This window comes from Chiloscyllium plagiosum, unplaced genomic scaffold (assembly GCF_037043375.1).
Source record: "Chiloscyllium plagiosum isolate Xiang-an unplaced genomic scaffold, Cpla_swu_hap1 HiC_scaffold_5, whole genome shotgun sequence".
Taxonomy (NCBI): domain Eukaryota; kingdom Metazoa; phylum Chordata; class Chondrichthyes; order Orectolobiformes; family Hemiscylliidae; genus Chiloscyllium; species Chiloscyllium plagiosum.
The window spans coordinates 58,234,458-58,260,211 of NW_028270143.1; the positions used below are offsets into that span (position 1 = coordinate 58,234,458).

The window sequence follows — 25,754 nt, forward strand, 5'->3', positions numbered from 1 at the left end:
ATAGTCAGCTGCAGGCAGTTATTTAAACACTGATGTTAAAATTTCATCACGTCCTACAATTCCATCACTGTCCTACCACTGGTGGTATTGCTCTGGTCAAATGTCTATGGCTACACTTCTTAATTTTCTCTTGCGCTTAAACATCTCTCCAACTCGCAATAGAATCCTCTTCTTCAGCTATTTTTTTTTCCCCAAGAAATTCTCTTATTCAGGCCGCCCATCAGAATCTGAAAGACCTCTTCAATTCCCAAGAGCTAACTCACAGTTTCCCTTGGTCCAGGTAATGCCTTCTCATATTTCCCCATACAGAACTATGCAAATGTAAATCTTACTTGTTGGAAGGGAAAGAGAAAATAGATCAGAAAAGGAAATATTTTAAAGATACATGGAATAAAATAACCTCCTGGAGATAAATGGAGTATATTTCAACATGTGAAGGAGAATAGATTATCAAATTTGAACTTTTTTTTAATTAAATATTTTAAGCCCTGAATAAATACCTGAACAGAACAACATAGGAAAACTCCAAAAATATGATAGCGATTAGAGGAGTCTTTAGTATATTTCTTACACCAGTCCTTGAACAAAAACGTAACATCTAGATAGACCTCTGTCATCACCTGTGTATTGAAGGAAGATTGGAAGATTATGGCCAGTGTTTCTGCAATTTATAAATCAACCTCCTTCGATGTATCCCATCTGGTCCTTGTCAATTATTTAACTTACAAGTCTAGCTGGCTGTGAAATACCTCATTTTTCTTGGGTAGTGTCACCCTCCTTGGTAAAGATACATGCAGTGGATTCATTTAATCATGGCCCCAACTGACTGTATAAAAACCCTATGTGCTCCCTTGTCAGTTTCACTCTTCCTTTTCCCACCTTTTTGTATTTTGGACTCCTTTTATTTTGTTAGCTTTGTGTATTCTGTTTTTTCTTGTTTCTTAGGAACATATCCCCTTTGAATTTTGGGTATTCAGCCTGGTTCTCAATTTATATCATCCATATCCATTCATATTCTTGACTAATACAAGACTCACTGGCTTGAGTTTTGAAACTTTCAACTAATCAAGCATCACAGCCTTTTAGGAGATAACTCTAAATTTACACTGCCCTTAAGGGGAAACGAAGTGCCTCCCACTTTCATCCTAAATTGGTCAGGTTGTAATTACAAAATTATGTTCCCTGGTTTTGAGGTAGACTTTGAACTTATGACTTTTTTACTAAAGGTAAGGGTACTACATCAACACTGACACCCAACTATACTATTTTTTCACTTAATTGCTAGCTCCGTTATACATATGACTCTTGAAGTAATACAAAAACAGAAAGTACTGCAGAAACTCAGCAAGTTTAGTCATACAGAGAAACAAAGTTCAAGTTTTGAGTCCAGTGATCTGTCAGAAAGGTCACTGGACTCAAAACATTTGAGGGCTGTTCTGTCTCTGCAGATACTTCCACATCTGTCGAGTTTCTCCCACTCTTTGGTTTTGCTTCCAGCAACTGCAATTCTTGATATTATTTTACTCTTTACATGATGTTCCGTTTGTATTGAATTATTATACAAGGATACTGATGTACAATAGTACAAATTTATTGAATGCAACTAAAAACTGTTGCCATCCTGTCAGCTCCATCAGTTTCAGACTGACCATAAAATCAAAGTACTGCATTCTAACCAACCTATGATTAGTTTCCTTAACTGCTTCTGTTTGAGAACGTGAGCATTTCTGACGAATGCTTACTTCTATCATGGATGCCCCAAAAATTATTATACAGCAGCACTAACTGCTTGGCAATGCAATGTGTCTTAAAGCAATAACCAAGAAACAAATACTAACCCTGGTGGTTAGGTGAATTACGGTTACAAGAAGCTTGGAAACCAGGTCCAATCCCTTCTCTTGGTCTATGAGATGTCCGGTCAACATTATCCTGAAAGAGAATGCAAAAATCAAATACATATTCACAGTTAAAATGATTTCTTAACCAAATTTCCCATGGTGCCGTTTTTCAGTGATGACATCAACATTATTAAATCAATCATATCATTAATGCCATAATTTCGAAAAAAATGTATTAACATGATGATCAGCAAAAAACAAAACCATCTGTACAAAAGCCCCCATTTCAGCAGTGGAAAACTAAAAAGAGTAGTAATCATTTAAAAATAGTGTTTGAGCAAACAGAACTTTTTCGCCCATATGCAATAATGGAGACACTAGCGTAGTGTCATTGTCACTAGACCACTAATCCAGAGATCAGGAGAATCGACGTTTCGGGCATAAGCCCTTCTTCAGGCTTATGCCCGAAACGTCGATTCTCCTGTTCATTGGAAGCTGCCTGACCTGCTGCGCTTTTCCAGCAACACATTTTGAGCTCTGATCTCCAGCATCTGAAGTCGTCACTTTCTCCACTAATCCAGAGACCCAATTAATGCTCTGAGGGCCCAGGTTCAAATTCAACAAAACACGAAATTCGAAGTCAAATGATGATCGTGAAACCATCGTCAATTATTGTTAAAATCCAAGTCACTAGTGTCCACTAGGGAAATACAAAGAGGAAAAGTAAGTCATTCAATCTTTTTATGCCTGCTCCACCATTCAATATGATCATGACTGATTATCCAATGCAGTACTTTGCTCCCACATTCTTCCCACATCCTGAGGACTGTATCTAATTCCTGCTTGATCACATTCAATGTTTTAGCCTTGAATGCTTTCTGAAGCAAAGCATTTCACATGCTCGCCAGGGAAAACCAATTGTCCTAATCTAAGTTTTAAATGGCCTACCCGTGTCATTAAACTGTGGCCCCCAGTTCTGGACTTCCCAGTCATTGGAACAACCTTCCTGCTTTTACCTTATCCGGGCCCATTAGAATTGTATAGGCTTCTATGAGATTCCCTCCTAGTTCTAAAGACCGGTGAACCTAACATTAACCAATCCAGTCCCTCTTCACCCATCAGTCATGCAATCCCAGAAATCAACTTGGTAACCCTTCATTGTACTCCCTTCATAGCCAGAACTTCATTCCCCAGATAAGGAAAACTAAAACTGCACAAATAATTCAGACACAGTTTCACCAAAGTCCTATACAATTGCAGCAAGATTCCCTGCTCCTGCACATGAATCATCATGCTATGAAAGGTAACATATCAGCTGCCTTCACCATCTGCTGCACTTGAATGCTTAATTTCTGTGACTGGAGCACAAGAAAACTAGGTCTTTTTCCCAAAATATTGCCATTCAGACAATAAACTATTCCAAAGTATTTCCACTTGTATCTAAATAATATTTCATCTGCTATGCATTTGCCCACTCGCTCAACTCGTCCTAATCTGAAACATCTCTGCATCCTCCTCACAGTTCACTCTCTTTCCCAGTATTGTGTCATCTGCAAACTTAGAGATGTTACATTTAGCTCCTGCATCTAAATCACATATTGGAAACAACTGGGATTCAAAGAAAAATGCTATCCCTTCCTGATATGGTTTACATGTGACTCCAGGGCCAAAGCAATATAAATAACTCTTCGGTGCTCTCTGAAGTGGCCAAGTAAGCCATTCAGTTGTATCAACCACTAAAATCTCTAAGCAGCAAATGGCACTGGATGGTCACCTGGCATCCATGAAAGCACCAGAAATGAAAAGCCTGTCAAATCCTGTCAGACGTGCAACATCCTCCTTAGGGGCTAGTGCAAAAACAGAAAACTGTCTCTCAAACCATTCAAACAACAATCTGATCTAGGTATAGTTTCAGAATCACATCTTACGCACAATGTCCAAGAAAATACTATCATCACATGGACAAATTAGTGGAATAAGATCGGAGAACTGAACGCCAGACTTTAAAAATCAGTATGGGAGAAATAGTTTGTTGTGATCCTTACTTAAATAAGGAGAACAAAACTGCAAACAATATTCACGATGTGGTCTCATTAATATCATTACTTTTATAATAAATTCCACTCATAATAAGGAATAGCATTCCATTAACCTTCTTAAATCACTTGCTGTAGCATGCTAACATTCTGTGACTCAACACCTAGATCATCCTGTATCTCAGAATTCTGTGATCACTTAAATAATACTTTGATTTTCTATTCTTTCAAACATTCTACTATCTATCAGGTTATTCCCCATTCACGTAATCTGCCCACCTTGGTCTGCATCTTATTAGATCATTCTGACATCACACTTTCCTTCCTAAATTTGCACATAGCCACCATATCTTCAATCCCTTCAGCATTCATGCCCACATTGTTTCCCTTTGTTAAGTTTAAAATACTAGTCTAAACATGCCCACTACTGAACTAAACTTTCTCCCTTTTCAAATCAATGTAAACTTAAATCGCATTATGATTACTGCTACCTCACAATGACTTTGAGGTCAAGAATTAATCCTGCCACATTACACCATGCCAAGTTGAGTATAGCCTGCTCTTTGGTCAGTTTCAGAACATGCCATTCTAAGAAGCTCTCTCCAAAAGGTTCTATGAATTTCTCCTGTTCCCTGGATGCTGTCTGACCTGCTGCGCTGTTCCAGCAACACATTTTCAGCTCTGATCTCCAGCATCTGCAGACCTCACTTTCTCCTCTATGAATTTCTCATCAAGGTTACTGTTACAAACCTAATTCTTCACGTTTATATGTAGATTAAAGTCACCTATAATTACAGCTGTACATTTATCAAAAATGCCCAATATTTCTCCATATATACTTCTACATTATGGCTGTTGTTCAACATCTGTAGATCACCCACAAGTGACCAATTGTAACTGCTATGCTTCATTACCCAAATGGATTCTACATCCCGAACTCTTGAACAAAAGGGTTACAGTACCAGTGATATCTTTGATTAAGAATGCTGCCCAACTGTTTCTATCAAGCTTCCTACTCTTATCATCTACTCGTACTCAGAACTCAAACCTTGAGATCCTACAGCCCTGTCTACATAAGGCGACCAGATCAAATTTATTCACTTCAATACATGCAATGAATTAATTTATTTTGTTATGGATGTTACATGCTTTCAGATACAGAGCATTTTTTTTGTTATCTTTGTAGCATCTAGTCTTGGTTGCTAATATATTAGCTTTTTTCATTCTGTCCCTTTATGACATTCTCTGATATTCATTTTCCACATAATTATTTTGCTCTCCCACCTCGATTCTGTCCCTTGATTACATTCACCCAGACTTTATCTTTTACATGCTTTGATTAGTTTACAGCCAGTGAGAACATCATTAATATAGTAGTGATAGATGATATTGGTTCAGACAACTAAGATTTAGAATCAGTTTGGGTGGAGATAAATAAAACAGTAAATGGAAAAGAAATAGGTGGGATTAATTTATAGGTTCATGACAATACCAGCCAAGAAACAGTAAGGGCTTTGAGAAAGGTACTGTTTTGATCATGGGGTTTTTAATTTTCATAGATAAGAGACAAATCAAATCAGCAAAGATTGCCTAAAGGAGATGTTCACAGGGTGGATTCAGAATAGTTTCTTAAAACAATATGTTCCAGAACATGGTTCCCAAAATTGGGAGCATAAGACAAGGTTGTCAAGAATTTAAAAATGGACAGCAAGTGCTTCTAAATATATAGCAAAATGTGAGCATTGGTATCGTAGAGAATGAGAGTGGGAGATTTAATGGGAAACATTCAGGAAATGACAGAAATATTAAACAGGCATTTTGTATCTGCCTTCTTAATAGAGGTAAAAAAGCTAAGAAAAATAGAAAAGCTGGGGAGCAAAACCAGAGGAAGTTAAAACAATCTCAACCACTACTGAAAAAGTAACAGGTTTTCTAAAGACTGACACATTGCTTGGAACAGATGGCTTGAACTTGACAGTCTTTAAAAAAATTGGTTGCAGAGTTGTTAGATTAATTGGTTTTATCATTCCATTTATCATTGCCTATATTCTGGAGAGGTCCCCAGCAGATTGGAAAAGCTCAAAATGTACAGGGCGTTTTTGATAAGGGACAGCATTACAGCTGTATTGAGGGAGGATATTCTTGGAAATACATCCAGAGACATTATTTGGGTGGAACCAAGAAATAAGAAAGGGATGATCACCTTACTGTGATTGTATTATGGACCCCCTCGTATCAGAGGGAAATTGAGAAACAAATTTATAAAGGAGATCTCAGTTATCTCTAAGAATAACAGGGAGGTTATGGTAAGGGATTTTAACTTTCCACACGTGAATTGGGACTGTCATAGTGTTAAGGGTTTAGATGGACAGGTATTTGTTAAGTGCGTACAAGGAGATTTTCTGATTCAGTATGTGGATGTACCGAAGAAAGAAGGTGCAAAACTCTACCTATTCTTGGGAAATAAGGCAGGGCAGGTGACTGAGGTGTCAGTGGGGGAGCACTTTGGGGCCAGTGACCTTAATTCTATTAGGTTTACAATAGTGATGGAAAAGAATAGACCAGATCTAAAAGTTGAAGTCCTAAATTGGAGGAAGGCTAGTTTTGACGGTATCAGGCAAGAAATTTCAAAAGTTGATTTTGAGGCAGATGTTTGCACGTAAAGGAACAGTTGGAAAATGGGAAGCATACAAAATGAGATAACGAGAGTCCAGGAACAGTATCTTTCTGTTAGGGTGAAAGGTAAGGGTGGTAGGTACAGGGAATGCTGGATGATGAGAGAAATTGAAGATTTGGTTAAGAATAAGGAGGAAGCATATTGTTAGGTATAAACAGGATAGATCGAGTGAATCCTTAGAAGAGTTTAAAGGCAGTAGGAGTATACTTAAGAGGGAAATCAGGAGGGCAAAACGGGGACATGAGATAGCTTTGACAAATAGGGTTAAGGAAAATCCAAAAGGTTTTTACAAATACATTAAAGGACAAAAGGGTAACTAGGGAGAGAATAGGGTCCCTCAAAGATCTGCAAGTCAGCCTTTGTGTGGAGCCGCAGGAGATGGGGGAGATACTAAACGAGTATTTTGCATTCAGTATTTACGGTGAAGAAGCATATTGAAGATATAGAATGCAGGGAAGTAGATGGTGACATCTTGAAAAATGTCCATATTGCAGAGGAGGAAGTGCTGGATTTCTTGAAATGCATAAAAGTGGATAAATCCCCAGGACCTGATCAGGTGAACCGTAGAACTCTGTGGGAAGCTCGGCAAGTGATTGCTGGGCGCCTTGCTGAGATATTTGTATCATTGACAGTCACAGGCGAGGTGCCGGAAGACTGGAGATTGGCTGATGTGGTGCCAATATTTAAGAAAGGTGGTAAAGACAAGCCAGAAAACTATAGATAAGTGAGCCTGAAATCAGTGGTGGGTAAGTTGTTGGAGGGAATCCAGAGGGACAGGATTAGCATGTATTTGGAAAGGCAAGGACTGATTAGGGATTGTTAACATAGCTTTGTGTGTGGGAAATCATGTTACACAAACTTGATTGAGTTCTTTGAAATAATGAGGGCAGAACAGTAGACATGATCTACATGGACTTCAGTAAGGTGTTTAACAAGGTCTCTCATGGGAGACCGGTTAGCAAGGTTAGATCTCATGGAATACAGGGAGAACTGGCCATTTAGATACAGAACTGGCTCAAAGGTAGTAGACAGAGGGTAGTGGTGGAGGGGTGTTTTTAAAATTGGAGGCCTGTGACCAGTGGAATGCCACAAGGATCAGTGCTGGGTCCACACATTTCGTCATTGATATAAATGTTTTGGATGTGAGCATCAGAGGTATAGTTAGTAAGTTTGCAGATGACACCAAAATTGGAGATGTAGTGGACAGTGAAGAACATTATCTCAGATTACAACAGCATCTTGATCAGATGGGCCAATGGGCTGAGGAGTGGCAGATGGAGTTTAATTTAGATAAATAAGAGGTGCTGCATTTTGGGAAAGCACATCTTAGCAGGACTTATACACTTAATGGTAAGGTCCTAGGGAGTGTTGCTGATCAAAGAGACCGTGGAGTGCAGGTTCATAGCTCCTTGAAAGTAGAGTCCCATGTAGGTAGGATAGTGAAGAAGGCTTTTGATATGCTTTCCTTTATTGGTCAGAGTATTGAGTACAGGAGTTGACACGTCATCTTGCGGCTATACAGGACATTGGTTAGGCCATTTTTGGGATATTGCGTGCAATTCTGGTCTCTTTCCTATCTGAAGGATGTTGTAAAACTTGCAAGAGTTCAGAAAAGATTTCCGAAGATATTGCCAGGGTTGGAGGATTTGAGCTAAGGGAGAGGTTGAATAAGCTGGGGCTGTTTTCCCTGGAGCGTCAGAGGCTGAAGGGTGACCTTATAGAGGCTTATAAAATCATGATGGACATGGATAGGATAAATAATCAAAGTCTTTTCCCTGAAGTGGGGGAGTCCAGAACTAGATGGCATAGGCTTAAGGTGAGAGGGGAAAGATATACAAGAGACCTAAGGGGTAACATAATCACGCAAAGGATGAAGAGTGTATGGAATGAGCTGCCAGAGGAAGTGGTACAATTGCAGCATTTAAAAGGCATCTGGATGGGTACAAGATTAGGAAGGGTTTGGAGGGATATGGGCCAAGTGCTGGCAATGGGACTAGATTAGGTTGGGATATCTGGTCAGCATGGACGAGTTGGACCGAAGGGCCTGTTTCCATGCTGTAAATCTCTATCACTCTAATAGAAGGGGGCAGAAATCCTCCAAAGACCAGTTAGCCTAAAATCTGTCATTTTGAAAATGCTAAAATCCAAACAATAAAAGCCATTCAGAGAAAGTGGTACAAACAATATAGTTAGAAAATCATTATATCATCAGATACAATCAACATGGCTCTGACAAAGAGCAATCATTGGCAAAGTTGTTGAAGTCAAGCACAAATGGGAACTAGCAATGGAAATCATTACCCCAGACAATGGAGGAGACTGGCTCATCAAATATATTTTAAGCCTTACTTCAACAGATATTTTCTTAACAAGGAAGTAACATGTCATGGGGATTTAAAGAAAGTGGAGTTGAGGCCACATCAGATCAACCACAAATAATGGAACAGATTTGAAGGATCAAATAACTTACTGCTACTCCTATTTTTGATAATCTAATGATAATCTTTATCAAATAGCAATGATTATCCATAACTCCACAATAGCTCTCATGCAAGTGCAGATGCAGTCAGGCATGCATCTGCTCTGCCATATCCATTTGAATGCTCGGTATCCTCTTCACAGGACATGCAAGTTCTGAATCAGCTGAAGTTTTGAGGTAGAGCCTATTGAAATAGTCAGGGTGATTAATATATTTTGGTTAGCTCACCATTTAACTTCCTCCATCCATCACTATTTTTTTTAACTCAGTCAACTGCAGATGTATGCTGCTGCTGCTATCCAAATTTACTAAACAGGCTTCAAATTAGTAGGCAAATCTATTAATTGCCTGTTACAGCCCCATACATATATCAACCATATTTTCTTCATCTACCCTTTCCATTGCTTAATCAAAGAACTCAAATTAACTAAACATTATTTGTCTTTTAATTAATTTGTGTTGACTTTCCTAATTTAATTCATACTTGTCCAAGTGAGATAATGCTGTCTCAAATTATGGTCTTCCCAACGAAGGTTAAGCTTTAATTACTTGTTGCTTGGTATATCTTTACACAGCTTTTGAACAAACCAACATACATGTAAATCTACAATCTTCTGGTACAACTCCTGTATTTGAAGTGAATCAGAAAATTACAACCACTTTCTCTGAATGGCTTTTATTCCTCCAAGATCCTCAGATCCACCCCATCAGAACCAGGTGACTTATCGAATTTATACACCAACTATCTAAACATCATCTTCTTTGATTATGGCATTGGTAGCATTTCCTTTGATAAAGACAAATTCAAAGTGACCATTTAGTCCTTCAGACATGGCCTCTGCCTCCATGAGTAAATTCCCATTTTGGTTTATGATCTGCTCAACTCTTTACCTTATGCCTTCAGAAGGGCTTTGGATTCCTTTTTCCCCATCTCTCTGTTACTCTTATTTTATATATCACTGATCTTCTGAATTTGTCATCAGCATACATTGTCAATTGGAAACGTTATGCATGCTTTTACTGTTATATCTTTTGTCATCCAGGGAACATAGGTAAACTGAAAAAGCCACTCTTTTGTGGATATATACCTCCCCTGTACCTGAACCTTAGTAAGAGCTTAAACAGTTTCTATGAGAGCAAGCTATGTTTTATAGTTTTTTTTTTGCAGCCTTGGAAATGATCGCAGTAATCGTACTGTCTTTTCTATAAGTGAGCCAAGATACAATTATCATACTCTGTTGCTTTGTGCACATGCTTGTTCAATAATTGCATATTGTTTAAACAGAATATTTAACTTAATTCTCAAGAAAAGGCTTTTAAAAAAAAAAGGCCAAGATGATTAGCACACGTTAAGAATTTGACAAAATCGAATTTCAAACAAATCATAGTGATGGAAAACTGTTCCCCAGAATTTTAATTTTACAAGAACAAACTGACCAGTACACCAGAGGGCACTCTGGTTTCAAAGATTTCTATCAGTATTGTAGAACTAAATTATCAGCATGTATTGCAGAAATTCGAAAGTTTTTTTTCTTGATATTTTGCCAGAGTAAAGAGGAATAAACTAATATGTATTGTGTTTCTTCAGTTTAAATTTTTGTACATATGCTACTGGAATATTCCAAATGCATAAAGTGCAGAGATTAGCATTTCTGAATACAACTGAATCACTGAACAGTACACTGTTTCCTGGAAACCAAATCAATCAATGTGATTATTGAACTTAGAGAAAGAAATGCATTTTGGGGAGCATTCCCACAATATATTCAATGTGTATTCAATCTCTTGAAAATGAAAATATGTACCTCTAGGATCAATTTACAGCTACTGCATATAGGAACTGGAGTAGATAGACAATGCGGCTCAAGGTTTTTTTTGCAATTAAGAAAAATGCCATGCCAGAAGCCTGTATCTTAACTTCAATTACCTGCCTAGGTTTCACAGCCATTTAATTCCCTGGCTAGAAAATGGTACTGGTAATAGATTTCATACTATGAGTTTTTGCTTGTTTTAAACTTTCCAATACAGTCAGGTCATTGCAAAGTCATTTGCCTGTGTCCTGAACTTTCTTTTCCCTTATGGAATCTGTGCTACGATATTCAGTTTTTAAAATATTCTTCTACTGCATTAGCATTTCATTGTCTTTTCTACCACCATGAAGTTGATTAGTCTACAGATTCCTGAATTTGTCTCACCTTTGCTTTATCAATATGAACCACATTTTAGAAGGACATAAATATGTCCACCCAAGCTTTTTCTGACATGAAAGGATACAATCCATCAATACCAGAAGCATTATACTCCACAGATTAGATTTATTAATTATCATCCTGCTTTCTATCTCAAATGATATCTAACTTCTTGGATCTCATCTAGTTCCACATCTACTATGTTCTCCTTCCGACCAAAAAAATTAGATTACCTTAGTTAATAATTCAGCCATTTCTCCATACCCTCAAAGTTATCAATCATGCGCATGCCTTAATGATCCTAAGTAGCTCTGATTTTCATCATTGTGTTCATAGAATACATTGTTATATTCATTGATAATTTAATTGTTTGTTTTTCTTAACTTCCTGAATTTGCCTTCCTTCCAAAGTCTTGCATTCACATAATTCTTATTATCCATGTACTTCCCGTACATAATAATCAGGAAAAATTTGGAATTCAAGTACTTTAAATTCTGGGGAAATTTGAAATTACAGCTTCAATGATATTTTGATCACAGGGACTCTGCTCTTCTCCAAATTGGTCATGCTGATGACTGGGAATTAACAGAACTAAGATTAGAACACCACTATGGATACTTCTAAATTAATTTGGTAAAAAAGGTACAGAATAAAATATTTCACTGATATGTAAATAAGAAATGTCCCAACCTGATAGTAGGGATGGTGAAGGAAAGAGTCTGGACAGCCAGCCAACGCCATGTTAATTTTTCTCTTCAACTAAAGAATTTTCCACATAAATGGCATCCACATCTACCGGCAATGTTTCATATAATCTGGGAATTTCAGCTGTAAAAACAGAATGTTCAGTGAATTCAGTTTTTTTACTGTAATGATTGGCAAAAGTTAGTTATCCTTGTAGCCATATAACTGATTCAAAGAACATCTTCCCATCTGTGATGAACACTGTTTGGTCAGGATGAAATCTTTGTTGAAGAAACAACTATTCTTACATATCTGGAAAATGGTTTCATGCTGACATTTAGCAGGCATGTTAATTAGGTCACATCTGAATCCTGGATTTTCTTTGCAATTCTTCAATTTAACGTCATTCACCAGGGTCTTGATAATGCCTAAGAGCAGGGCAGGAAGTTGGCTATCAGAAACTACAGACTAATTCTCAGACTCCCTTAACACACAAATATTTTTTAAAATAATGTAACGGAATGCTCACCTGAGTGGATGCAGCTGAATCAATTCAAAAAACTAAACACTTCCACTGGCATTCTTTTCTTTGGACTTGACTGTAAACACAATTTGTTGGAAATGGGCACTGGAAGTATTGTGTGCTTATAACGTACAGTATTTACCTTTTCAATGAAATCTCCCAATAGCATGCTCAAAAGCAGCAGTACACATACTTTCTATCTGAAGGATGCTGTGAAACTTGAAAGGATTCAGAAAAGATTTACAAGGATGTTACCAGGGTTGGAGGATTTGAGCTATAGGAAGAAGCTGAATAGGCTGGGGCTGATTTCCCTGGAGCGTCAGAGACTGAGGAGTGACCTTGTAGAGGTTTATAAAATTATAAGGGGCATGTATAGTAAATACACAAGGTCTTGTCTCTGGGGTGGGGGAGTCCAGGACTAGAGGGCATAAGTTTAGGGTGAGGGGAGAAAGGTATGAAGGGACCTAAGGGGCAAGCTTTTCAGAGAGGGTGGTACATATATGGAATGAGCTGCCAGAGGAAGTGGTGGAGGCTGGTACAATTACAACATTTAAAAAGCGTCTGGATGGGTATATGAATAAGAAGGGTTTAAAGGGATATGGGCCAAGTGTTGGCAAAAGGGAGTAGATTAGGTTAGGATATCTGATCGGCATGGACAAGTTGGACTGAAGGATCTGTTTCCATGCTGTACATCTCTAAGACTCCATGGCCTCCACTCCCAAGTGACACATTAACTCAGAACTCCATTTCTCATTACTTGATCCAAAATATTGTCTCTTTCTAGATTTCTTACATTCTAAGTAACAAGAGTGTTCTGCAAAACTATTAAAAGTCATCTGTGTCACCTTTACCTGATCTCTTAACAGCTGTTTTGGACACAGTTAAAACGATCTATTATTGTTCTGTCAACATAAAGAAAAACAGTAGACATAAGGAGCAAAGACATTTATTTAGAAGTAACAAGTAATAATGGTTATCAAATTTATTTTGGGATGAGTTATGAAATTAATGGATAATATTTATGTACATTGAAATTTTGAAGCCACTTGATAAAGTTGCATATGAATACTTTGACCGAGATCAATACTCAAACTGTAGATCTTGATTTGATTCCTTAGCTTTGAGCTGGGTTCTACAGGTTTCATACAGTTTAAAAAATGTATTAAATATTATGTCATCACCAAGCCCTATGATGAGGTGAGAAACAAAAAGATCAGGGCTAAGACAAATGGACCCGACCAAACCCCCTCAAAATATAAGATAATCCAGACCTTAACTTACTAGTTTAAAGGTAAAGGTATTCTAGTTGCAACTGAATTGGTCAAACTAGCAAGCCTGAAACAAAACACACTTTATTCACACTATAATTAAAGCGCAGACAAAATAAAAATAAGAGAATTGGCTTAACTGTAAATATCAAAATGTTTAAAACACAATATGTCAAACTAGTAACATCACATAAACATCCCCTTGGCAAAGGCAAATTCAGTAAAAATAGAATATCCTGCATGCAATTCTAGCAGCACCAGTACCAAGCTCAAGTTCTCCTTCTCAATCATGGAATACTTCTGTTGACAATTCTTCAATTTTCTAGAAATTATCCAGTAAGTCTTTCCATCTTATTATCATCATCTTGCAAGAGTACTGCACAGCACCTACATCACACGCATCAACAGCCACTTTGAATGGCTTTGCATAATTAGGTATGGTTAAAACTAGGACAAGTGGTTAACACAGCTTTCAGGCTGTCAAAATGTCTTCTGACACGCCTCTGTCCACTGAAATGTTTTGCACTTTAACAAGTCAGTCAGCGGAACAAACTTCTGAGAAAAACCACTCAGACTCAGGAATTGGAGAACTATCCTCTTCGTCAATGGAATATTAATAACCTTTGCTTTCATATCCAGTGGAACCATCTTTCCATAACCAATGACATGCCTTAGGAACATGACTTCGACTTTTGCAAACTCACTCTCAGTCAGCTTTATCACCAAGCTTGCCTCTTAAAGTCAATCAAACAATTCAGATAGATGCTCCAAATGTTCCTTCCATGTGTGACTAAAAATAATCACCAGTTTCTATGTTCACCACACAATTAGGTAATCTCAAAATGATGCATTTTTCATATCAAATGGCATGACTTTAAACTGGTACATTCCATTCTATGTCAAGAAAGCTTGAAATTTTCTTCGCTCTTTCAGATAAAAGGTACCTGCCAATACCTCTGAGTTAGTCCAACTTTCAAATATAAGTTGCGTTCCCACCTTCTCAATTTAGCTACCAAACATGGAATATGACATGACTCAGAATTTTTAACTCCATTTATTTTGCAGTAGTCCACACATAATCATTGGGTAGCATCTACTTTTGGCACCATTACAGTGGGTGAGCTCTATTTGGCTGCAACCCACTTCAATTATACGGTCTTTGAGCATACTTTCAATCTCTTTTTGAACCTCTGCCAACTTTAGAGAGTTAAGTCTATAAGAATATTGCTTAATTGGAACAGCATTTTCTATATCTAAGCCATGTATAATCAGATTAGTACTTCCCAATTTAGTCCCATATATCGCCTTATGTGGTTGTAATAACTGTTTCAAGTCATTTCGATTTTCCTCTAAAAAGGTAACTCAATATTTTATCCCAACTTGAGAACTTCATTGTCTAACTTAATTTGAAGAGTGTCCAATTCAGAATCATCTGAACTTGATTTTTCACTTTGCGTTGCAACCAGTAACACCTCATTTTCCTGTCCTATCAAAATTTTGTTTGAGCATATTCACATGACACAGATTTCTTCCTATCTGACATTTTTAAAAATAATTCACCTCACTCAATTTCCTTCAGATTTGATAAGGCCCACTAAACCTTGCTTTTAGGCCACTGGTAGTAACACTAACACTTGATCTCCACTTGCAAAATTGCAAATTTTTGATTTCTTATCTGCTTCCTATTTCATCATAGGCTGTACCACTTTCAAATACTGTCTAGCTAACTCACTCACACTTTAATCTCTCCCTAAATGTGACAAATAGTTCAGAGACCACACATTTGGACTCTGACTTCTTAAGTTCACCTTAATTAATCCATATGATCTCTCATCTCACGCCCAAAAACCAAATTTAATGGACTGAAATTAGTTGATTCATTAGGTGCATGCCTAATTACAAAAAATATGAATGGAATTCCTTTACCCCTAATTGTATAGTGTCTTGATTTAAAGTTTGATGCCACCATTCTAATGCTCCATGGATTTCAATGGTTTTATTCCAAGATATCCACAACATCCTTGAATAACTTCGTAAAATTTGACCCTTGATCCAACTGTATTTCTTTGGGTAGCCAGTATCGCGCTAAAACAAATTCAGTAACTCTTCTACAATCCTTACAGCCATGATACTGCATAATAAATGGCCTCTGAAAGTCTAGTAGACACAGTAATTATGGTCAGCAAACACGGATTCTGAATTTTTGGTTTAGGTAGGGGTTCTACACAATCAATTAAAATTCTTGTAAAAGGTGCCTCAAATGTTGAAATAGATATTAAGGGTGTTGATTTTGTCACCACCTGAGGTGTTCCAATTTCCTGACACTTAATAACCACTTCCTTATGCAGTCTGGCTAATAAAAATGTTTTGGCTGGAGTTTTCCTAACTCCCAAATGGCCTCCTATTGGCAATACATGTGCTACAAGCAATATCTCCTTTCCATAACCCAGTAGTATAATTTGATAACTTCTGTCCACTTTTCATCCACCTGACCATGTGATGGCCTCCATTTCCTCATCAAGACTTCATTTTTAAGACGACATTCTGTGGTGCACTATTGAGAATGTGTATAGGGTATAAGTAGGCAGGAAAAGAGTTAAGTTGAGAGTTTTGTGAAACAAGAGGATCAGCTGAGCATGACTCCGATCAGATAAGAACTTACAGTTAACAATGGAGGAAAGGGCAATGGGTTAACAAGGTGGAAAAGCATTCATTCTGTATAGCCATATAATAAGATGAGGTTGCATTCAGTATGTAACATCAGTTAACAAGGTGAAAAGTATCCATGGTATGAATCCAGTTAGCAAGGTTAAGACCATTCATTGTATAACAGTAAAGGGTTTGGTTTCTGCTATTGATACGCGTTGATTATAACGATCACCCAATTAATATGAACGTTGCCTTATCAGGATGCTCGTCCCTGTAAAATGACTACATAGTTCATTGAGAAATCGCGCACATGGGCGGTCGTTCTCTCTCCCTCCAGGGCCCGGAATAAAAATGGGAGGTAAAGCCATACTGTGCCGCTGAGCATTTTGCTCCAACTGAGGGGACTTGAGGGCGGGGGAGGGAAAACGGAACAACACTGTTATTCTACACTTTTTGATACAACTGCTTTAGTTTTTCATCTTTCTGTTGTAATTTAGCTGATTTCTCTGAACTAAAAATGTCTGCTTAGTCCTCCAAATGGTGGAGAAAAAGTAAGAACAAGTGATCAAACATAGTCCCTGATAATTGGACTTCAACTTCCTTATCTTTACTCTGACATCTCCTGTGTCAACCTGTGGTTTTGTAACCTTGTTACCACACCGTTGGGAAAAATCCCAGGACATACTTCCTATAACATCCTCGTTGCCTGATTTTTCCACTGGCTTTTCAACCACAGTAGGCAATATTCTCATCTGTGAACCAGCTCTCTCCTTACTAAGGATAAACTGCATTTCTGGAACTAAGAATTTCTCTAATACTCCTACCATTAGTTCACTTTTCACCAGGCTCTAACCACACTCCATAAAGTGGAACACTGCTCTTCTTACCAAGAATTCCACATATTGCCACTGTTTCTGGCAATTCTCCTTCTGAATTACATATCTCCTCATCTCTCACCACAAATTGACTTCTTCCAATAACTCAAAATTTTAATTTCTTTACCTACTCTGCCTGGTTAAAAAAAAACAAACCTTAAGCAGCTAAATTCTTTAAAGACATCTGGCACTTTGTTCTCAACCAACCCCTGACCAGGCTGTACATTCTGTTGCAGCTTTTTAACTTCAACCATGCTTACCTTATCACTTCAACACAACTCTCGGCTTATCCTGTTTTCCCACATCCGTTTCCCACTGCTTTTTTCTAATCCAGCAACACTGCAGTATTACAGTGAAACCACCTGAGCTTTTTTACTTCTCTTTCCCCTTGATTTTTTACCCTATGGTAAATTATCTTTACTATGATCAATGAGATCTACTTTTCCCTGACCACGTGAGAATTTCTCTTTTCCCCAATTTCTATCCACACAGATTGAAATTCATGTCAGAAGCCAAACTTTGATTTATGAACCAACATGTGATCATCTGTTGTTTTTGCTGCTAATCTTGCAGTCTTAACTCTTTGCTCTTCCACGAGATCTCACCACTTCAGGGAGTGAATTTTTTGATCTCCTCCAAAATAATCATGTAAGAGCAAATTACCTTTGACCTATTTTCAGTGCCCCTATCCACCTATCAAAATTACTTTGTTTGATCCATTCAAATTATGTGTTTGACCATGTTCCCTCCTTAGATTTCTAAAACATTGTCTGTGGCCTTCTGGCACTAGCTCATATGCACTTAAAATGGCTTTATTCATCTATACTCTAGATACTTCCTCAAGTAGTGATGCAAATACCTCTCTAGCACTCCATACCAATGATACCCACATGGTCACTGGCCATTTCATTTGTTTAGCCAATTTCTCAAATGAAATGAAAAAGGCTTCTCCATTCTTCTTGTCAAAGTTTGGCAAGGCTTGAACATTTTAAAACAAATCCCCACTAAATCTTTGGCTACAATGGGATTGTTCTCCATCACTATGCCGATGTTCCATTGTTACCTCCACCATTTTAAGTCTACTTTAAGTTGCCAATTCCATCCTCTAAAATTCAAGAACTCTCCCTTTTTCCTGCTGGGGCCATCTTTTCCTTTTTTTACCCTCTGCTTTTAATTCTAAATCAAACGGTTTCATTTCCTTTTCGTATTTTAGCTATTTCCAATTATTCCGATGGCATTTCTGGCAATTGTAAATTTTGAGCTATTGCTGCAATTACCACTCCCCCCCACACCCCACCCCCACCACCACCCACTTTTTTGTATAGATAAAAGCAACCTCAAACCCAACTTCTCTGCCAATTCCAAAAACCTCTGCCTTGCTCACTTTCTATAAAATTCCTGAAATGACTTCCTCAACCTCAAGGTAACTTTTAGTGACTGAAAGAGCCATTACTACACAAGGCACACTCTACTTAGACTAACCAAATTCAACGCCCAAAAAGAGAACACCAACACTCATGACTAACTGCCTTTAAATCCAATAATCCCAAATCCAACCCAGAAATAGGAAGTTAGATTCTGGAAAGAGCTTCCAATTAATTATGGACCATACAAACTACCTCAAAAGTATATTACGATAATCCAGATGCTATTTATTTCTTATTTTAAAGGTAAGTGTAAGGCATTGTATTCCCGATGCAACTTGATTGGTCAACTAGCAGCCTTGAAACAAAAAATAATTTATTCATTCACTAGAATCAAAATACAGACAAAATAAAAACAAAAGATTTGGTTTAACTGTAACCATTGAAATGTTTAACAAAATTATATATAAAAAATAAAGAAATACATATATTTTAACCCAGAAGAACCCCAGCTTTTAGCTGAGAGAGAGAGAGGAAGGGCTTGCACATAAGACCTCAACAACAGTTGCTGACAGCTAAAACTAAATAAAAATCCTCGTTCTGTGATAGTTTCACCCAACTCATTCAGGCTGCTTCTATTGTTTCAACTTTAAAAAAAAAGATGCCGGAAGCGGTTTGCTTTATTGACTTTGGAGCAGATGCTCGGCATCTCCGTCTCAACCTTTCTTCGTAGAAAGGACCAGGACAAAATACACCTCCTAAAGCTATAGGATTTTCATGTAGTCTTACCGTGAACCCAGGACAACTCCCCAAACCAAGAATGATATTAGCACATATCACAAGCATTCAAAAACTCTTTCTCTAGTTGAGATTCTAAAAATGCCCTTCCCATACATCAACTAATAAGGAAAATATTCAACATTGGCAATAGAAGGTCCAAAAAGGAAATAAGAAGTGTAGGTTTACTGGCAAATCACAAAAGATGTACTGCAGCTAAGAGATGCAAACATGTGATGATATGATTGGATAACAGTCATATGTATGAGCTTGATTAACGATTGCATAATATAGTCCTGTGTACTAGCTGATCTGAACTATGATAACACAATTGGGCAAAGATAAGAGTGAGTTTTTAAAATTGGAAATTAATTTTTGGGAGGATAGTCATTTGAAGCTAGTTATCTGTAAAATTGATATAAAACCTTTGTTCATCTGACGGACAGTTGAGCTAGATGCCATTTCTGAATATGCACCTTCCCTGTGTATGCAAAAGTAAACAAATAAATCTGGTCTTAAAGGAAATAAAGGATTATTACTCACCCTGACAGTGGTGCCATGACTGAGATTAGCCTTGACTTGTGTGAAAATGGGTAATGATTTGGTGTTCATTTTGATGTAGACTCACTAATCTTTCCCCGCCAATAGGGCAAGTCAGAATCTCTGATCTGGGACTCAAGTTGCTTGAAACGATCTAGGTATATATGTAGTACCCAGGCTGACAGTCAGAGGGAAGTTGTATGCAGGGCCGAATCACAAGCCGTATCACTGATACGGGGTCAGGAACCCAAGGGAGTAACAAAGTTATATATGACAGTAATTTGCAAGCTAATTGTTAGCTATATTAAAACAATTCAACTAAAACATCAATAAAGTAATTTACTAAATTCAAAAAAAATTGGTGAACTTTTGACGTGTCCCAGATCAGGAGAAACAGATTGCTCTCAGTTGGAACCTAGGATGTTGAAATTAAAAGGGAAATTCTCCAAACAGTAGGCATTTATCACACCAAGACGAATAGAGGCAAACTCTAGAATTGTGACGGTATATTTAGAAGCTGGTGCTTCTAAAATGTAAAGTCACCATATATAGGAGTGTGCTCTCATTAAAAAGAGAGAGAAAAAGAGAGAGAGAAAATAAAGAATTGAGTGGTGGTCATTTAACCTGAGGGTCACCAGCTCTCAGGTGAGGGGAGAGGGTTGAGAAAGAGACTCCTACATGGCAAATTCAGCTAGTGTGAAAATGGAACCCATGCATCACAAACCAGACATCAAGCCAACTGAGCTAAATTGACACTGATTGTAAAACAATTTGTACATCTTACTGTTAAAGTATAACCATAAAGTTAAAAACTAAGATTGGAAGAAAGTGTTCAGAAGGTCAAAGAGAGAAAAGCTTATTTTTCTATTTCATTAAGGTAATGAATCATCATCTGCTTGAATGCTACATTGCTCATTGAGCTAAATGTTAACCTTTTGTGGTCTGATATTGCATGTATTTGTGTTCCTATGTTGTTAAAAGTTGTTTTATGTATCTTTGTAGTCTGGATGATATTTTTGAATTATTTTGGGTATTGAAATTTTATTTTAATACTGTGATGCTTTCAGATAAGGAAGAGAGTTGCAGTGGATGCAAATTGTTTACAGGACTGTGAGGTTGCAGTGTTACATCTCTTTAAGGAGCTAATCAGTTGTCGTTAAAACAAAAGTTATGAGATTTTTGTTTGAAATCAGATTGTCAAAACATTTTCTTGTGAGAATTTGCCTCCAAATTTGAATTAGTCATATAAAGCCAAATGAAGAAAGAACCACCAAGATAAATAACAATTCATTTATTTATTCTTAAACTAAATACAAAATAAGGCATTTTAAGGCAAGAGTTTTAAACAACTGGTGAACTTCAGAATTTTTACAACTGAATGGTCATATTTGGGATTTCATTTGCTGATCACAGTGAACTTTCAAATATTATTCCAACATCAGGTGAATCTTTAACTCTGAATAATAAAACCTACTCAAATTAACTGCATACTGGTGTGAACCAGTTCTTTTGGTGTCATGTTTTCTTTGAAGAGTAATTTTCTTTGAACAAAATTATCTAAAGACATTACTGGTCACATTAACCATTTTATGCCATGCTGTTCCTCAAGTAGGTGTACATGATTGAAACCCATTCTTCAATGCAATACTTCCTATCTTTTACCAGTCTTTACTGAATTGATTTCAGTATATTCTTCATACACTTGTGGTATCCCAATATCATGCCATCTAATCAAAAGATTGGTGAGGTTTATTTGCCTTCACTTATGCTCCCAATGCCTCGGGTGTTGGCTCGATTATCAAGTCCAGTTTTCCTAAAATGCAAGGAAAAGACAAGGACACAAACATCTCCAATTTAGTGCCCATCATCCAAGCTTCCCTTTCACTAAAATGCATGTTAACATCAAATTACATTCCAGTGAATCGTACCAGCACACATCATTTCAATTCTTGTTTTCTGTCATCATCCTCTATAGCCTCAATCACTTCACTTTTGCACATTCAACTAATTACCATCCTCTCTTTCATGAGCCCTGAAAAATTGAGTCTCGTAATATCTTTAAAACAGAAATCAAACAACTTTGTTTGATTCCAGGCAATAACATGCTTACTTCATGCTTTTTCCAAGGTGATGTCTTTTCTTCAGCACTTAATAATTCACAGTCGCACACCTAGCAAGAAATTTGATTGCCGCCTTGAAAAGCATCTGTAAGCCATCAATACTTTGTTTCCAGAGGAAACTTTGTTTGCCAAGACTCCAGAGGCTGTATATCTAATTAACTGTGTATGTGCACCAGAATGTCAACTTGACCGCCATCTGAACATTCCACATCACCTTCTTTTTCCTTCCAGAGAGTTTAGCATTATTATCCAAAAGTGCTTTCCCTCCCCCGCCACCCCCAAACCCCAAAAGTAAATCCCTGCAGAGAAAATCAATGTTCCTCCTATACCTGCTACATGGGTCCATGTTTTGGGGTGGTGACCTTATAGAGGTTTACAAAATTATGAGGGGCATGGATGGGGTAAATAGACAAAGTCTTTTCCCTGGGGTCGGGGAGTCCAGAACTAGAGGGCATAGGTTTAGGGTGAGAGGGGAAAGATATAAAAGGGACCTAAGGGGCAACGTTTTCACACAGACGGTGGTATGAGTATGGAATGAGCTGCCAGATTAAGTGGTGGAGGTTGGTACAATTGCGACATTTAAAAGGCATTTGGATGGGTATATGAATAGGAAGGGTTTGGAGGGATATGGGCCAGTGCTGGCAGGTGGGACTCAAAGGGTTTATTTCCATGCTGTATATTTCTATGACTCTACTTAGAGGGATAAATGCTTGTATTTGCATTTTACACAGCATAATTTAAACTAGTTTTACATCTACATTAAATTTTTTTGATTGTAAATCAATTATTGCATTTATTAAATACTCAATTTGATCTTTTTTAAAGTCTCACACAGGAAAGCATACATTTGGCAATATAAAGACCTGGTCAAACAAATTCACATTGTGACCTGTGAAAAAGGGGGACCAGAGAGATTCATCGTACTCTTTTCATCTCAGCTGTAACAAAGTTGAGACACTCAGCAAGATACCCAACACTGACAACATGCAATTTGAAGTGAGGCAATAATAACAACTGGAAAAAGGTAGGAGTGTACTTAAGAGCGAGATCAGAGAGCAAAAAGGGGACACGAGATAGTTTTGGCTAATAGGGCTAAGAAGAATCCAAAGGGATTCTACAAATACATTGAAGGACAAAAGAGTATCGAGGGAGAGAACAGGACCCATTAAAGTTCAGCAAGGTCACCTCTGAGTGCAACCGCAGATCAGGGAGATACAAAATGAACATTATGCATCAGTGTTTACTGTGGAGGAAGATATGGAAGCTAGAGAACTTGGGAATTAAATAGTGATATCTTGAAAAATGTTCATATTACACAGGTAGTGGCGAATTACGTCTTAAAATGCACAAAGGTGGATAAATCACCAGATCAGGTGTATCCTAGAACTCTGAGAAGCTAGGGAAGTGATTGCTGAGCCTCTTGCTGAGATATTGGTATCATCGATAGTCACAGGTGAGGTGCCAGAGAACTGGAGATTGGCTAATGTGCCAATATTTAAGAAAGGTGGTAAGGAAAAGCCAGGGAACTATAGACCAGTGAGCCAGACATCAGTGTTGGGAAAGTTGTTGGTGGGGAATCTGAGGGACAAGATTTATGTATATTTGGAAAGGCAAGGACTGATTGGGATAGCCAACATGGCTTTGTGCAAGGGCACAATTTCCCTTGAGAAGATGGCGGTAGTAGACTTCCTTCTTAAACCCCTGCAATCTATTTGGTTTAGGTAGACCAACAGTGAAATTAGGAGAGAATTCCAGAGTTTTGATCTAGCAATACTAATGGAAGTGGCCATATATTTAAGTAAGGATGGTGAGTGGTTTTGAGGAGAACATGCAGGTGGTGGCATTCCAATGTATATGCTGCCCTAGTACTTGGGTTTGGAGTGTGCTATCTAAGGAGTCTTGGTGAGTTTCTGCAATGCATCTTGTAGATGGTACACACTACTGTTGCCAAGTACCTATAGTGAAAGGAGTGAATGTGTGATAATGTGATGCCAATCAAGTGGCCTACTTTGTTCCACATAGTGTCAAGTCTTCTGAATGCTGTTGGAGCAGCACTTATTCTGGCAAGTCGAGAATATTCCATCACACTGTTGACTTGTTCCTTATAGAGGATTGTAGCAACCTCCTTGGATTGCTAACTTGGCCAAACAGCAAGGGATGCTGGGAACATCTGCCAAGAAATCTCAAGAGCCACATACCAGACAGTGCAAACACTGCAGTCAGGTGCTAACAGTATTAGCATAACATAAAAAGAAACAGCTCTCCTGGACAGACATATCCCCAAGGACCTTTCCACCAAACACAATGCTGAGACAGAAAGGCACCGGGTCCTGCTACACAAAGAAACAAACAGTGGCAAGCCATCCAAATGACTGAATGTTTCAAATGATGTTTCAAATGATTAAGTGCCTCCCCTGATTGGCATGGGCTATAGGAAGTTCTAGAAAACCATCCAAAAGGGCATTAAAAACAGGGCCCACCTGTAGACCAAATCTCCTGAATTTTCTGGAGACCAGTTGACAATCTGGAAAAACAGAAGACAACAGAAAGCAACTTCAAAGATGCAGAGACTGAGCCACAGAGAGAGTGACTGCATAAATTGCATTAAACTCAGGAAGTACTGTAAGCTTAAAGGGACAAATGGGATTAGAGATGCTTAGTATTAAAAGTCATTGTAACTTGTTTCCTAATAAGCTGGGACTGTTTTGCATTGACACTGGCTTGTGTTTGCATTGATTTAACCACTTCGGTGTTGTGGGATATCTGGGCAAATTCATTCATAATTTGGAGTTTGGAGTTTGTCTAACTTGATTTAAGGAAGAATTAGTCAACATGGTGAACAGACTTTAAGGAGTTCAGTGGCAAGTAATTCATTATGGGATCACTATGGGATTCCTTGCATTTGACTGGTTCTTGTAGCTACTGTGTATATATGGTAAGTCCAGTTTAATTTCTGGGTAAAAACAATGACTGCAGATGCTGGAAACCAGAGTCTAGGTTAGAGTAGTACTGGAAAAGCACAGCAGTTCAGGCAGCATCTGAGGAGCAGTTGATGGTATCCCCAGGATCAATTAGCAATATCCTGGTGGATCATCAATCAGAAATTAAAATTCAGTGATGGTAACTCCAGTGAATGGCAAAGGTGATAGTTAGATTGTCTCACATTGAAGATGGTCATTGCCTGACATTTGCATTGCACAAATACTTACAACTTTTCAGACCAAGCGTGGATACATTGTGAGATCATTGATGAACATCCTAATTTCTGACCTTATAATGGAGGAAGGTAATCAATAATGCAGCTGAAAAGTTACAACTTAAGTCATTACCCTGAAAAATTTGACACAGATGTTCTGGGGCTGAAATAACTGAACTCCAACCAAAGCCATCTTCTGTTGTCCCAGGTAAAATGCCAGAGATCATCATAACTATCACTACCATCAACATCTCCTTCATCCCTCCCAAACTTCAGTTTTGGTAGGGGCTCCTTGAAACCACATTTGGTAGCATAGGGCCATGATGGCAAAGACAGTCACTCATCTCCTCTTTGGGAGTCAGTTCTTTTGGTCACAAGACAAGTGGTCCTCATGGAACTGCAAAGTGCTAAACATGAGCTACTTTATGGCACAGTTGATGATTCCTTTCCATCTCTTTATTGATGATCAAGAGTAGAGAAATTGGGGTGCTCAGTGGCTGGGTTGAATTTATTCTGCGTCTTTTGTGCAGGACATGCCT

General features: G+C 37.9%; 1 protein-coding gene across 8 annotated transcripts in view; it reads right to left on the bottom strand.

The window, feature by feature from the left end:
- grb10b (growth factor receptor-bound protein 10b) overlaps nt 1-25,754 on the bottom strand; it is a 208,759-nt gene that overhangs the window by 136,309 nt on the left and 46,696 nt on the right. For 4 of the 8 annotated variants that reach the window (XM_087987204.1, XM_043690122.2, XM_043690120.2 and 1 more), the window contains exons 2-3: nt 11,910-12,047; nt 1,839-1,929 (exon numbers count right to left, since the gene is read on the bottom strand). In XM_087987204.1, coding sequence (XP_087843330.1) covers nt 1,839-1,929; nt 11,910-11,960 — 142 coding nt within the window. In that variant the 5' untranslated portion in view covers nt 11,961-12,047. The remainder of the gene's footprint in view (nt 1-1,838; nt 1,930-11,909; nt 12,048-25,754) is intronic. The other 4 variants (XM_087987203.1, XM_087987201.1, XM_087987207.1 and 1 more) reach the window with 1 other exon arrangement.